The following is a 16,522-nucleotide window of genomic DNA, read 5'->3' on the forward strand; positions in this document are numbered from 1 at the left end:
AACCCCGCAGAGGCAGAAAGAAGCCAGCCGATCTGAATCGCATGGAAATCAGGAATCAGAATAGCACAGAATCTCATCCTCTCTCTTTCACTGTCAATAAGGTTACACTGCGAGGAAATGAAGGCACATTGCTCATTCTGTGAGTGGGACTTAAACCAGGACCTCACCTGGGAATGGTGCTATATTCAGTGCCGGTCATTCTTTTTCGTGCACATCACGAAGGGGACAAGCATTATTCTGCCAAAAGGTAATCTGTTCTATTGTATAACTGCTGCTCACAGTAGCACACAAACTCTACATGTCTGCTTTTTTTAGAGGTGTCACGCACAGGGAGCAGAAAATAAAACTCAGTCTTCAGACGAGACCTCAGACTTGTTACTGTAATGGCACTGGGAGAAACTGATTATGTCATAGCTGTGAGGTTTGGTTCACACTAGTCTCTGGCAGTGCTCTTTTTCCCCGAGTTTGAAATGTTTGTTATTTTATACCTGTTGAAGTCAGCGTAAGTGACCCAATTTGGAAATGGACACATTCCTGCAAACTGTCCATTGAGGTGAATTCAGGAGGAATACATAAGGGTAAGATTCCTACATAGTGACAGTGTTAGAGGTTAACCCTAGCATAGGGTATGGTGTCATCTCATTTAGGCATGGCCTTACAGCTAACAAAGAACTTATATAACATGGTAACTTGGCTTGCCTTCTACATTTCTTTTGCAGTTTATTCATTAAATTATCATTTATTGTCAACCTCCACCATTCCTTATCTCCTTATTGATGTCCTTCTTCAGAACACCCGCATACCACCAACTCGTGAGGAATAGCAGCCCTTCTCAAAACGGACGAGAAAGGAAAGCATGACCTTGCGCCTAATTGAACAAATTTAATGACAACCTTTAACGGACTATACATGTTCCCTGAATGCAATCTGAATCTGCAAGGCACCATCGATCATTTTAAATGACATTAATTGAGCGCAGTAATTTTACTTGCTCATATCTATTCACAGTAATGAGCGTTACCCTGAACCCTGCCATAATGCCTTTGCATCAAAGTATGAAACACCGAGAGCAGTTCCCAGCTGTTGATCACCAGCGCCGGTCCTGTGCTTTTCAGATTTGAATGACCTTCACAAAAAGACGGATATGAGAGAGCAAATGGTGTCACAGTGAGTGTGGGGATATACATAAGTCTACAGCTAAATGGATATAATAGATAAGAGACAATAGATCATTTCCAGCAACATTTAAGAGTTTCATCAGAAAAAAAAAATTAGATAATAGATCATTTCCAGCAACATTTAAGAGTTTCACCAGAAAAAAAAACGTTATAAGTTGAACAAAACTCTGGTAACCCTATCCCCACTACATTATCAGCTGCTTGTAGAAAAGTGTTTGCCACTAACAGCAGAGTTTGGCTCTTCAGCAATGCCAGAACTGTGGAGAATAACTGGCAGCCCACAATTCCTAGCTGCTGGCAGCAAACCGCTTGCTACTTACGGGAGAGCGTTTGCTCTTTTCCCCCTACTTACATCTGTGGCAAAAAAAGGGGGCATTTCTGAGTCTTACAGCATCTGCCTGCAGCCCGGGATGTCCCAGGATCACGTCTGGATGACCCCTGTAAAAAGGCACTAGAGTCGCACTCAGAAATATTTACTGAAATTGCGTGGAAATGTCAGCATTAGGCTGCGGCCCCAGATGCCGAGGATTAGACTGCAGATCAAGCAGCCCTTGGCTCAACTCCAGCTGCCATGAGGCTGTTTGTAAGCATTCATCTAATGTTGAGGGAAATCTGAATAATAGTTTATCAAACTTTCAGTGCGACTTCTAGACATGCATGTGAGAGCAGCTCCTTAGAGAAAAGGGGGGAAAAAAAAAAAAAAAAAACATTTAAGCGTAGGCCACAAGGTCCCAGACTCCGACCTGATACTCCTTGTGTTTCATTGTGTTTGGTGATATTCACTAAAATAATAAAGAAATTCAAGTAATTTCAGGAATTTACTCTTAACAATAGTTCTGTCTGTGGATGGGGGTTTCTCTCAATGGTAGAGCATTTGACTGTAGAACAATAGGTCTCAGGATGGAATCCAAGGGACACTTTGGAAACATCAATCTTTTTTATTTGAACATTGTCTAAAGTCTGTTGTAAAAAGAATGTATTTGAACCTGGGACTTCTTGGTCTGGTATCTAATGCTGTTCATTTTGAATATTTTAGTAAATAATTTTAGGACGCATTTCCAAGCAGGTTTTGTAACTCTTACAGGGAGCACCCAGATTGCATTCTGGGATCTCTGGACTGGCTGTTTAATGTGTTAGCACTGAGCTATACCATCATTTATCACTCTCTTCTTGTACACAGCCAAAAGTGTAGATCTGCTTTTCTTTATTATTTTGAAGAATACCTCCACCAAATGTTATCCTCAGGGTGACACCAGGACTTGAATTTGGGACCTCCTGATCAGCAAAAGCAGGGCAGCAGTGTAGCATAGTGGTAAAGGAGCAGGACTTATAACCAAAAGGTTGCTGGTTTGATTCCCCACCGGGGCACTGCTGCTCTGCCCTTGGGCAAGGTTCTTAACCCACAACTGCTTCAGTAAATATCCAGCTGTATAAATGGATAACATTGTAAAAAACCGTAACCATGTAAGTCGCTCTGGAAAACAGTGTGTTAAATGCCAATAATGTAATGTAGTGCAAAAAGACTGACCTACCCACTGGGCTACATCCCATTACTTATTTTTCTAAATAGTATTTTTAAGTCAAATATGAAGGGCTTTAAAAGGGACCCATACTTACACCTGGGTCCCCTTGACCTGGAGTTAAATGATCAAATGCTATAGTCGCTATTGTAAATTTAGATTAAACATAGAAACATTCTCTTAGAAATAGCTATTTCTGATACAGCTAATTTTACACATGTATAAAAAGTATGATGGTCATACATTATCTAAATGTATACAAAATGCACGATGGTTATAAACTTGGAATTTCCGAATTTCCAAAGAATAATTCTAAGCATGCAGCTGCATTAGTTATAATATTAGTTATTTAGCTACTAGAAATGACATGCACTAACACATATCTGGAGGCATTGGTGAAATGAGCTTTCCATATTTATACAACTGACCCTGCTGTGTGAATCAGAAATTGTTGCTTATTGAACAGACCTGAGATTTTTTTATATATTCATAAGACAAATATGGTGTGGTCACAACCAATCAATCAAGATTGTAGCAGCTGTGTTTCACTCAATGAAAGCTGAGAAAATGCAGTTGAAAAGAAACTGGGCCACACAAGATTGCTGTACCCACAACACTCCACAGACAATGGGACTTTATTCACAAGTCCTTTTTACAGAAATAGAGCAAAATATTTTTCTGTCACCTCAGATATTATGTACAATTAAGTCAACAGGAACAAAGAGAAGAACATAAGGGCCATGGGCTGAGAAGCGAGAGAGAGTTTTAAGAGTTTGCTGCGGGCGAAGTTTCCAGACAAGTTACCACAAAATTATAACGATAGAAAATGTGGGCTTTACGGAGTGTTGCCTTCAGAACACAGTGAAATAGGATTACATCACGATACATATCACTTTAAGCACTGGTCCTCCTTTTTGGCAATATAACTGTTTACTTATCACAGATCAAACATGACAATGACATCCTTGGCCTGTTTTGTGCTATCATGCAGTCAGCATCTATATGTTGTGGCTTAAATCTGAAAGAATTTCAACACTACATTAATCTTTCAGTAGTTATTTATAACACACAATTTAGGACCAGACACACATGTTCCTGTGGTCAAAGACCCAGGCTGAAACGATAAATAGATGAACGGAGGTGTTCCTGGGGGTTAACACAGTCAAGACTAGACATCCACCATACAAATGGTCATGCCGTTTGTGTTTAAAAAGTAGGCTGAGTCAAACACGAGGGAGGTGGCCTGCCTGCTGCTGGATACTTCGAATTTGTTTGAATTTGTATCTGAATTTGATTTTTTTTTTTTTTTTAATTCCAGGACTACAGCCCTTATTCCTACTCTTCAAAATGGGTCTGTTTCTTACGTTTCCTTGACGTGTTAAAAAAAAAAAAGAGCTGCAGACTATGTCTAAGGAAGTGTTTTCACAACGGTTTGAAGCGATCAAGATCAAACCCGCATGCAACACGCACATCCTGCATGCTTCAAACCCAAGGCCTTCCAGGCACTGGAAATTTCAGTAAGAAGTGTATGCAAGGAGCGAATCAATTTATCGAGTAAAGCTTCGTTTTTCCTGCGAGGTGGAAGTCTCGGGCTCAAAACAAGTAACACGAGTTCTCTGTATGGACGCCACCACAGAGGCTTAAATCCTTAACTATAGCATTGCACACTAATAATGGCACTGGCTTCCTACCACTTGGCATCTTCATTAAAACCGATATCAGTGGTAAACTGTAGTGCCAGTAGGTGACTCTGTGCCACCATCATGTGGAGCCGTGATTGCAGCTGATCGTGGACACCCCTACCATGACTCTTCTCTTTCGAGTGGCTTCCTTCCTGTCCATTACTCGACGGCGTTGCTCCACCAAACAGAACTGAGAGGCAACAGCAGGTTCATCGTAAAAGTGCTGAAGGATATCATTACCATGGCGACAGATCCATAACGGAGACAGCGGATACCTTTGAGAGCAGCATCAAAGCAAATCAAAAAAAAAAAAAAAAAAAAGACAGACAATTTTGACATAAATATAATGGCAGTATGAAGGAGAGAACACTTCAATCCCAGAAGGAGCGTGACAGCAGGGAGCGCCGGAGTAAAGCTTACGGTGTTTCTGTAAAGCACTGTACCTGTCTTTACAAGGAAAAGAAAACCATGCTGGGGAGAAGTACAGTGTCTCTTTAATGTTCACAAATCACCAACGATGGAGTGATATTATTATTAATCTGAAGTCATCGTTCTATTTACACACACAGATTATTTTTGTTGTACAAACGCAAATTTATGGAACCTTTCTTGAATGTAGGGGTTTTTATATAATTACACACATGGGCCACACACATGAAATATGTTGAATAGGTCCAAACATTAAAATAATTTGTTGTTAAAATTCTGCCCATCTGAAGATACGCATATTGCTTATGTTTTAATTATTACTGAGGTTTTTTCCATTTAATATGAGTTTTAAACAAATGCGGCAAGGACACAATATTATGTCTTTATATCTCTTTAAATCTCTGAATTTTCATAAATACACGGCTACTTTTAACACCCTTTTAAAATACAGTTCCACCCAACTGTTCTTAACTGTAACAGCCAATATTACGAGAAAAAGAGCACGCAGCTACAACCGAAGACATGACACTGAAAATCAAACTTCATAACCTGTTCAAGTAAACAGAATTTCCTGAATCTATGTAGGTCTAATTACGACAAAGATGCCTTGACCCAAAACATGACATACTGTACATACAACTAAAAACAAATTTCTGAATGCTTGTTTCATTTCGTTCGTTCAACATGGAGAAATGCTATTGTAGTACCTTCTGAAACACGTTTTCACTAATTTCATTCAGTGCTAAATTTTTTTTTTCTGCCTGGAAACAACTCCTAACAGGTCACAAGATAGGGGGGGGCACATAGCGAGGATCGGGTCACGGTTCTGGCACGACACTAACGGACTGAAAGGGGTGAGGAGGAGGAGGTGGAACGGCGCAGTCCTGGGGGAAGGTCGCTGTGGCCCAGAGCTCTCACTGAGGAAGGGCTTTGAGTATGGCGTTCACCTCCTCCGCAACAGCTGTCAATGCGAATTCGAACTGCTCCTAGAGAGGGAGAGAGCGAGAGAGAGAGAGAGAGAGAGAGAGAGAGAGAGAGAGAGAGAGAGAGAGAGAGAGAGAGAGCAAGGTCTGAACACTCTGTCACTGGAATGCTTACTGCTGGACATTCATAAAGCGTGCAGCAGTGGGCTAGCTGCTCTCTGATAGGACGGAATGTTTCACTGTTGTCCCGGTTCCGAATTCCCAGGTCTCTAAGAGACGGAGAGCCGGGTTCTATGGAGGCGGGAACAAAGCTCGGACACTTCTGCTCGGGGGGGCGCCGAGGGGCACAGACAGGCCACGCCGAGGTCTGCCTGTCCTTCAAACCCAAATAAAAGCCACCATGGTGCGGTGGAACCAGACATACACCACATCCTTCTCAAAACATGACACCCCGGCTGGGGAGGGCAGGAGCCTGCCTCTCCCACCCAAAGAACCCCGAACAACTTCCTTTCACTCTCAATTTCCAGCGTTTCTCTACATGCTGTTTGCATTTAGACAGACAATTAGCATCTTTTTGGACGAGGAAAATGTACAAATATAACGTGGGTGTTTAAAATTTTTTTTCAGTAGTTAACAGTACAGTATGACACAAGGAACACTAGATAACCTGCTACTACGAAATCCTAGCGCATGTATCAGTGACCTTAATGGGGCATGGAAAACAAACATACTCTGAACGGAATGGCTGCACCTGCCTGGGATAATGACCATCCACACTGACTGACATTCTGATATAAGAGAACCCTTAAAAAACCCCCAGCCCCTTAAACACTGTTACACAACAGTGCTACGATGCCAACCGGTTTTAGCGTAGCCTCATTAAAAATCACTTGGTAGTTATTGACCATGCGATTATTGTGGTGATGTTTAAATGCTCGAACACACTACCACTAGGTGGAGACAAATCTCATCATGTTTCTGTTAGTGCATATCAATGACACAGGTGTCAGATCGTCAAAGATGAAGTGCTGGACCGTAATGCGTATTACAGACTCGGTATTATTACTGTTATTTTACTTTTCACCACAGTAAAGGGAAATGCTGTATTGATGTGAAGATTCTGCTTCCTGAAGGGGAGTAATGAGAGGTTCTGCATCAGCTCATCCAACTCCTTCTATACGCATCTAACATACCAAACTGCACTTTAGAGGACGCTCTGTTTCTCTGAATTTCATATTCATGTCCAATTTAAATTTGCAACAATCGCTACTGTGCGCATCAGTCTGGGGGGAAGCAAGCACCATTACTACCTTGCAGAAGAAGATGTGCTCATCTTTTCTGAAAAGGTGGCACTTTTGTAATACGTACCCTGTTCTGCCGTCAGACACTAAGACACGATGTCTCCTTCACTGCAAGGACATTCACAGGCTAAACGAGGGCGGCTCTCAGTCATACGATCTTGAGTACAGAGTAAATACAACCCACTAGACAACGCTCAGTTAGGCTTCCACAACCGTACTACAGAATTAACTGACACGCGTGATGTTTCACACGCATCCGTTTATGTTGAAGGATTTGCCGTGATTGACATTAAGAGCACTCTTGTGCACAAAACAAACGAATAATAATAATAATAATAATATAAAAACTGTCAGTTGAGCGAGCGCGAGATATATGAATCCGAGAACAACTTCGGTGGAAACAACTTGGGTGGAGCACCCGGCTGCAGTTCTAATCGGAGACATAAAATTACGCATGCGTTGTGATTCAGAAACTTTTTAAAAAGTTCCTTAAGTAAAAAAAAAAAAATAATAATAAGGTTGCTGTGAAACTGGAGAAGATTGCGTGATTTCAGAACGCAGGGGAGACAGTCCTTCACCCCTCTTCCTTCACTCCGTCTCTCAGACTCTCACTCGTAGAGGATCGGGGAGTGACGGCATGCATTTATCCGCATTATGCACCCAGAATACCTAAACATCCTCAAAGTACGCTGTCACTCATTGTCTCATAACAGAAGCATAAGGATTAGAAATACTTAAATAAAAAAATCTGTACAAAAGGTCAGGCATTGGCTTGATACCGCCGGAGAAAATATCAGTCAGGTTGCGAACAGAAGAGACAAAAGACATCTCTCTCCCTCTGCATAGCAAAGCACTCCACCCCCTCCATCGACTCGCATTCACAATTCACGGGACTGTATCTTTTTCCTGCAGTAAAAAGCAGGCATCGAGGCTGTTCAAGGTCAGCCTTCGGTCTGTGGAAGTAGCAGGCACAATTCCGTATTCACTAAAAGAAGACGGAGAAACTCTTTATTACACTTAATTACTTCCTAAGGACGTGAGAATACCATCAAATATGGTCAAAATGTGGATCGGCTTATCTAAAGATGAAAGCATATGAAGTATAAGTCTTCTAATTAATGTACTACAGAATTTTACCTTAATTCAATATTTTCCATTTTAAAGGAGTAGTTCAGCATTTACAGACTGTATTGGTAATCTGGTGTCACATGCAAGGAGAAAAATAGCTTCTGTTAATTGCACAGTTCACTTGTATTTTACACACTGCCTTCTCAACAGGAATAGCTACTCACTACTGTTCATGACCTTGTAGTTACTGCAGTCTCTTAATTTGATGCTGCATGACCTATGTAAGTCACTCTAGATAGGAGCGTCTGCTAAATGCCAATAAAGTAATGTAATGCGTGGATGTGATGAGCGTATTTGATCAGCGAATGTGGTTTTACGTTTGGCCTTACTGGCCAATCGGTGTACGGTATGTGAAAAGATCCCAGCACTATGCTGAAGTGCCTCTTGGCTGAGCTGTGAATGACGCTTCTCAAAGCACGCCGCCTTAGCCAAAACACTCGCCATATTCAACGTGCTAGCCACAGGACAGGTTCTGGTGACACATGGCTGATTGATCGAATATTTGATTTTTAACCCCTTAAACATGTTGACCCCTCTCCAGCAAGGGTCGTTAACACCGCTCAACATTTGCTGGCTTGCTGGGTTCAACATCACTCCGTGTCACTCAGAGTTAGCAGTAAAAGTTAACCTGAAGCTGTTTTTTTGACAGTGAAACTCAATGAACCCTTAACTAGTATGATGGATTCAGTGTTGTGATACACTTGCGTGCCTTACAATGGTGGGCTGCATAGGTCATTTTTTATAGATAAAAAAGGTAATCTCGCCTGTTAACTGCAATACCTGAGGTGTATCGGGCAATGCCTGTGGAGTACACAGCTGTACGTATGTTAGTCAGGCATGAGAATAATCATAGAAGAAATCTAACTAAAACTCTTCAGAAATCATTCAACCCCAGGGGCTATCATAACCTAACAAAACAGTGAGACGGCCATCTGACTCAGCTAGGGTTGCAATGCCCCCGAATACGACCCACCCACAAATTCTGCCATATTTACTAAAGCAGTTTGATGACAACTCAGAAGCACTCTCCGGCTGTCTAAATTTAGCCTAAAGCCGTTTCAATGCACCACCGAGATCTGGCTGGCTGCAAAGACTGAGGGTTTGATTGTCAGCAATCGTTAGCGTGTTTGCAAGCAAGCACTCAGCCAAAAAAAGTAAAAAAAAAGTAAAAGATTTCATTATTATTATTACTTTATTATTTATTTGAATTTTGATATGTTTGTAAGGAAGGTGATAAATTCTCCTTAAACAAATTCGTACGGCAGCCTTAATGAGTCTCCGGCAAGGGCCTGACAAGTGTAAATGTGTGGTAGGCCTAGCCCCCGAGGTATAGAGTGCACCGAGGGATAAAAACGCTCCTCCGGGCACACGCACATAAGCGTGCCAGTGAAAGCACCATTATCAGTGTGCTCGGGTTGCCATGGAGAACGCCGTTGTTTGTGATTGGTTGGGCTGGGTGAGCTCCTGCAATTACTTCTGCATGAGACACCTCCTTTCAAACGCGTCAGCCTCCGGGATAAAGTCACCTAAACAGCAAACAGACGTTTCTTATTCTAGCTTCATTACGCACAACGGCGCTCCTCTGAATTTAAATGGCGAGACACCCCCCCTCCTCCCTCGGCCCCCTTCAGAGGAATCCATTAGGTCTCGCGGCGGAGGTGAGGACAGTACCTTTGTCTGGACCATGCTAGGCCTCTGGTCCCTCAAGTGCTCCAGCGTGGCAGCAATATCAATCTCTTTAGCACCTGCAAGAAACCACAAATTGGACAGAGTTCAGAGCTGCGGATAATCCAGTCGGCGTCTGTCAATCTCCCGTTCCCTGCCCCCAGCCGCCCCCAGACCCACACAGCGGGTGGGAGCGATCACACTCATCCCTCCACAGGCACCGTGACACGACGAGGCCCGCCGTTATAGCTGGGGTGGAAAGGGGGAATGGAGGCAGGTTTTTGCTGGGGGGGGGGTTCGTGAAGCCATGCAGTCCAGGGGTGCAGTAAGAGAACTGGACCATGCAGCAGAGAGAGGGGACGAGAAATTTACGGGTCTGAAAAACACGTGTAAGAGGTAATTGCTCTGAGAGCGGGACGTCCCGCTTGGAGGCAATGTGACGCGCTGGAAGAGGGGTCTGCGAGGGCATGGGCCCATGGTGGTGGCGGCGTTCCTCGGACGGATGCGGCCAGCGCGGTGAAGGGGCTTCCAGCTGGGCCGTTGCACCCCGGCCAGCTCCGATTGGCCGAGCTCCAGGGCCCGGCGCGGTCTGGCAGCGGCCCATGAGGACTGTTTACTGCACACTGCGTAACCGCACGAAGGCCGCTACCCCGGGTCCCCAGCTAATTGGAACTCATCTACAGGATCCCTTTGGCTCTGAATGCTTATGGCCTGAACCATGCAAATTAAAAACATGTTTCTTGAAAGGGAGACAAATTTATCACCCTTCTTTCCTTCTGCTTGGGGAAAAAAAAGGGTGATAGATTTGATCCTTTCTGTGTCCCCGCTTTTTTTTTTTTTTTTCTTTATAGTCGATACTTGATTGGAATGCATTATTTCCTAAGAAAAGAATAAACCTTTTATTCAGACGCTGGCATTAAAAAATACTTTTGAATGGCGCTTTCATGCTATTTTGGGCTTTGAAATAATGGATTTTAACTCCACAATGTCAATTCTTTTCAAGGAGAAACAAATGAAACAGCTACAGGAACAGCAGGCCAAATTTGATAAATTCTCCTAGTTTTTTATGCTTTTTTTACCTTTTGTTTGAATGAATTAACAACCAAACTATTGTGAGGATTCTAATAAACTGGACTTTCAGGAGTAAAAAAAAAAAAAAAAAAACAGCACAATGACTCATTTGAGATTCACTCACAAAGTTCCCTGCAAGGAAACAGAAGGAGAAGCCTGAGTCCTTACAGACACTCTGAAAGAGGCGCACAGTAGTGGCTAATGCAGCCGGTCCGAATCTTAAAGTGCTCTTACGCTTGTGTGTTGGGAGTCTGAAGGAACTTTAGAGAGAAGGGGGGAAAAAAGGGGGCTTTGGTAAAAAATGGAATTCTTGGGTAATTTACAATTCATCGTCGAAGAAAAGGGGGGACCAGTGAGAATGAGTCTGTGTCCGGGCTGAGTCTCTTTGATCATGTTAATGAACAGCGGAGCTCCAACCTGGGCCTCACACTTCTCAGCCTGGACAAAGACGGCTCGGGGGCCCGGTGGGCCCGGCCCAGATTCCTGTCAGAACAAAACCTCACAGTGTGACAGCCTGGGAAAAAGCCCCTCCTCTGCAGGGTTAAGATGCCTGATCTGCCCTCTGATCTCGCACTACGGTGAGAGCCGCACAGCCCAGTCGGGAGATTTCAAATCATATACGCGAAAATTGGAGGGGAGGGGGGTCAGTGCAGGAGGGGGGCCCTGAGGATGGTTCCACATGACTTATTCTCTATTATGCAATGCCGGGCCAACTGGCGGGAGGGGGTCTGACACGGCGGGTGACAATGGGGTCAGAGACAAATGACATTGTGTACTGTATGTGGATTTGCGTGTAAAGCTGCTGACAGGTGAGCACACACACGTGTGAACTGCAGGTGCCGACTGGGTCTGTCTTTCTTTCCAAAACCCACGCATGGACACCTACACAGGATGCAGGAGGAAATCGGTGCTTCAACCCCCCCCACCCCCCCCCACCCCCATCACAGCACCCCTTTGTTCAGGGACAGAGGTCTTTTAAATAAACACAAAAATATTTTCTCGTTCCTTGATTTTTCTTAAAATCTGAATCTCTGTGTCCGCGCCTCGCTCTTCCCTCTCTGAGCACTCTGAGCACTCCCTTCACCCTCTAACGCATTGCGAAGCCTTGGGCGGAAAATTAAGGCTTTAACGTTTCCATAGCAACATCTCCAAACGGGCGTAGAGAGAGAGAGGGAGAGAGAGAGGGAGAGAGAGAGAGAGAGAGAGAGAGAGAGAGGGAGAGAGAGAGGGAGAGAGAAAGGACATTTGACTCCCACCTTTTGCCATCTTATTGAGAACCATGTCAATCAGAATATACGTCCCGGTCCGTCCGGCCCCGTCACTGTTAACGAGAGAGAGAGAAAGCATCATTAGCGTGGATCAGGAAGACAAGTCCTGAACAACAGAGTTTTTTTTTTTTTTTTTTTTTTTTATCTGTGATGAAAACAAATTGCCCATTTACAATTTCAATATTGTTGCTTGTTTTTACAGGTCCAGTGAACAAACACCAAAGCGCTGCACTGAGTTTAATCTCCCTGAGAGTGAGGATGTTAGCAGAACCTCATCAGCCGTTATGCAGTTATGAATATCCTAAACCAGCAGGAAATCAGAGCTATCTTACTTTTTGGTATCAGGTATCAAGGTATCTTACTTTTTGACATGACAAATTTTTTTTAAAAAGTCATCAATATTGTAATGCTAGAAAGTGTTTTAATATACATGCCATCAGGCTGACTTTGAGAAAGAAAGAGTAAGTATTATGGAAAGATTCTAAATATGAATCGCATTGATGTTATTGTGTAAGGACAGAGACTGGTGCTTTTCTTAGACCTTGGAAATGCTGGTAATGAAGAAGTGTGTGTAAGGAGTAAGTGTTGTAAAAAAATAAACTGTAAACTGAAAAACACAACTTTGACAACTAAGGCAAAATTAAGCAATAAGTAGTCCTTAAGGTTTACTGTAAACAATGTTGACACATATTCTAACTGTAGTAATGCAGATCTAAAAAGCTATCATCATTTAGACTATTTTTTAATTGAACTGATCCTTAATTTTAGCATTGTTAAAAACCGGTAAAAACAGCAACAGGGCCCTCTATTGTAACAACAGCTACTCGGACACACGAACAAACCCCCCTGTCCTCAGTCATAGGCAACAGTAGCAAGACCAAAAATAAGAGTTTCCTTTAACCTTTTTACACCTCTGACCAGTGACCCATCTCACTGTTACTGCAGGCTGAACAAATATAAGGCAATGTACTAGATCCAAGACACCTGGCAGCCAATGAGAATCTACCATCTATTAGGACCTCCTCCCTGTGTTGGGACAGTCACAATCCAGCCAGCTGTTGGCATGAGATCATGTGACATGCTGCACTGTTGTACTAATACTAATACGCTGTATGTTGACTTTGCACTAAAAATCCAAGGCACTGTAACATTTCCCAAAAAAAAAAAAAGGACAAATGCTGTTACTTGCGTTTTCTCTGCTTTATACACGTCACATTGAAGATGTCACCTAATATTCAAGGATTTGCACACTTATGCATACATTATGAGCAAGAGTGTTCAGAAGGCACACTGAATCACTTTGCTCTCCAGTCTAAACAACGCCTTTGAACATACTTACCTGCAGTGGACTATTATTGGACAAGACCGACCCCTGTAGCATTTGTTAACCTTTCTGCAATAAAACAGAAAAAAAACACACATCATAAGCACCATATCTCACAATATGAAAGTAATATTTGAAGAGGAGTAAACACTCTCCATAAACTGCCATTCACTGTTCCACTGTCACCCACTCAAAGACACTGAATCTTCACATCGGTGTGGAGCTATCGTTCTGCACACAAGTGACTCGCTTATGAAAATCGGTTTTGGAAATCAGTGAAATTCTCAGTCAGTTCTGAGTCAGGATCAGTAATCAGATTTTTTTTTGGCTAAGATTTAATTACATGGTAACATGCTTCTCAGCTCTTTGCACAAGTCAATCTGTATCACCTAAAGAGGAAAAGACCATACTGTATATACCTCTGTAATGAACTGTTTCAGAGGAGAAATGGCTGATGTGAAGTGCACTGGCCTTGCTTAATTAAAGGCGTGACACACCAACAAAAGCCTTCCAACACAGAGTACTACTCTGATGAGGGGGTTAATGTGGACGCAAACTATGCTGGACCTCCTGTACTGCTTTGGAATGGAAAAAAGTCAAGGAAGTTCACATAGTCCTCTACGTTATACAGTATTAAGAAGCATTTTCCACTAAATCATACAGAAAACTACCAAGAAATAAATCTGAATGAAAAAAAAAACAGTGCATATACCAAGATTTATATAATTTATTTTTGGGCTGATGACAAAAAAGTACATTCAACTATTTAAACTTTACTTCTGGGTTTTTTTCAAGGGCACCTTCAGTTGCTTTAAAAACAACCAATGGGGAAGCACTTATTTAGATTTACCTAGCAACCTCGCAAACATCTTAATCAAAATATGCTTTACAATATTGGGTGACCTTGAAAGACCTTTAAACATAAATAGTTAATATAAACGCCATCTTTCCTAAATACAGCTATGTATAATACACTATAATTTTTATTATATATAAAATATGATGACCTCCTTAAAACGTAGCAGTTAAAAATATAACATGGTGAAATAAAGCTATCATGTCAACAACAATCAACCAATGCAAAAAAAAAAAAAAAGATTTTAAAGGACATTTTTGACAGAAATCAGACATTTAGTTCCTTATAAAAAAAAAAGAAAAGAAAAGAGGGAATTCCCATGCAGATCATTAGCAAGCAAAGGTGAGAGGTGGTTAGAGGCTTTGGAAAGGGGAAATTTCCCAGAAGCCCTTGCTGCAGAGTCACAGTTTCCAATGATCACTTTTGTGACTATGCAACTGGGCTCATATTACTAGCTGCAACATCACAAAAATGACACTGGCAACCGCTAATTAGCTGGCAAAAAAAAAAAAGAATAATAATAATAAAATATCACTCATTCCGATGTGAGTCGTGTTAGTACTGCACGCCACTGAGAGAAATGAGGGTATCACTGCTATTTACTGTATCAGAGCTGTCATGCGTTTCTCTAAATCTGTTTTGAGCTTTGCAAGCTTTTATTCAAGTGCAAATAAGCTCCCTAAAGGCCTGTACAACATATGAGTTACATATCCAAATATCAGAATTATTAATGTGTTTTGCTACTTGGTGATTTCTGTTACTTTCTCCTGCTCAGGGATTCTAAATGTCTCAAACGTATAACAATTGCACAGGCTGAAAAATGCATCTGCATTTGAAACGCTCTCAATGCCACTGTTTTTAAAGACTACCTTGACATTTTGGGAACTGCAGTTGGTGTAAAAAGACAAGACACTTCAATAGTTTTATCCCAGTTGCAGTAAACCTTTCTGACAAAAAAAGTTCTTCACTACATATTTTTCCCCCCACAAAGACCACTGCCATGTATGCAAATGCAGTTATCAGCTGAAGTCCCAGGGGATTGTTCTGTTGGGGTACCCTTGTCTCCGATAGACTACACTACAGTACTATTATATTATTATCATCACTGTCTAATTTCTGTGCGAGCCGTGGAAAGAACACCCTTACCTGAGGACAATATCAAATCATTCTGTGTGAGGTGAGATTGTATGGTGACAAACTACTTAAAAAGAAGGGGGATTACATGAAATAAAATTAAATACAAGTACAATTGTACTTACAATTGTAATAGGGAAAAACACTTCCTGTTCGGTTATTCTGTTTCATTCTTTTAAATACTGTGGTGGTGTAACTGAGTGTGTGAGTTGACTGCGACACTTTTTTCAGCGCACCTTTTTAGGTTGCACTATGTTTAACAGAAGAGCATCTTCAGATGCTTGTTTTGTTCTTCTACACCATCACTAACAAAAAGTTCTTCAAATCCTTCCAATTTTTTCCCAGAAACCCATTGCTGTCTCCCTACCACTACACACCAGATGATCAAAAAGACTGATGCTGCCTGACACTTGTTTTAATTGGACGCTTGGTACAGGTTTTGTCCTACAGCTTTCAGTACAAAAATCGTTGTAGACTATGAGAGAGAGAGAGCAGTAAGGCCAGCAATCAAAGGATTTGTGGAAACCAAAACTATTATTGAAAGAAAAAACAATAACAGTTAAATAAAAAAAGGAAATAAAAGGGTAAAAAAGGACCAGAGGAAAAAATACCAACACAAAGGATTTGATTGAATCCATACATAACACCCAAGCAAGAAGCACCGAGCAAACCCTTTTAAGATCTGCTAGCAGCTGTACCTGCGGAAGTCTAGGAGGGTTCTGCTGGACTCCGGAACATTCTGGTTCAGCCAGGTCAGGAAGTGGAACTGTGTCACGGTGCGAGTCTCGTTGGTCTGCATGTTCTTTAGGTAGAAACTCCGCACCAGGAAGTCTTCGCACCAAATGTGCTCAGAAACAAGGTTCACCTTTGGTGGGGACAAGCAGGTTGCAACACATTAACTTAGCCTGGTACTGTGTACGTATCAACATACTTACACAATAAAGCACATTTCCAAAGAATCAGAACTCTTCACTGTGAGAGGATGTATGTCGTTAACCGTAATGAAAAAGTCATACTGTACATTTTAACTCAGTAGAAAACAT

At 42.0% G+C, this 16,522-nt stretch overlaps 1 protein-coding gene across 1 annotated transcript in view; it reads right to left on the reverse strand.

Moving 5' to 3' along the window:
- Positions 1 to 3,985: 3,985 nt before the first annotated feature.
- LOC118771197 (receptor-type tyrosine-protein phosphatase N2-like) overlaps positions 3,986 to 16,522 on the reverse strand; it is a 151,644-nt gene continuing 139,107 nt past the window's right edge. The window contains exons 19-23 of the mRNA XM_036519106.1: positions 16,178 to 16,344; positions 13,505 to 13,558; positions 12,154 to 12,218; positions 9,833 to 9,906; positions 3,986 to 5,795 (exon numbers count right to left, since the gene is read on the reverse strand). Of these exons, the coding sequence (XP_036374999.1) occupies positions 5,724 to 5,795; positions 9,833 to 9,906; positions 12,154 to 12,218; positions 13,505 to 13,558; positions 16,178 to 16,344 (432 nt within the window). The 3' untranslated portion in view covers positions 3,986 to 5,723. The remainder of the gene's footprint in view (positions 5,796 to 9,832; positions 9,907 to 12,153; positions 12,219 to 13,504; positions 13,559 to 16,177; positions 16,345 to 16,522) is intronic.

Source organism: Megalops cyprinoides, chromosome 24, assembly GCF_013368585.1.
Source record: "Megalops cyprinoides isolate fMegCyp1 chromosome 24, fMegCyp1.pri, whole genome shotgun sequence".
NCBI classification, from domain to species: Eukaryota; Metazoa; Chordata; class Actinopteri; order Elopiformes; family Megalopidae; genus Megalops; species Megalops cyprinoides.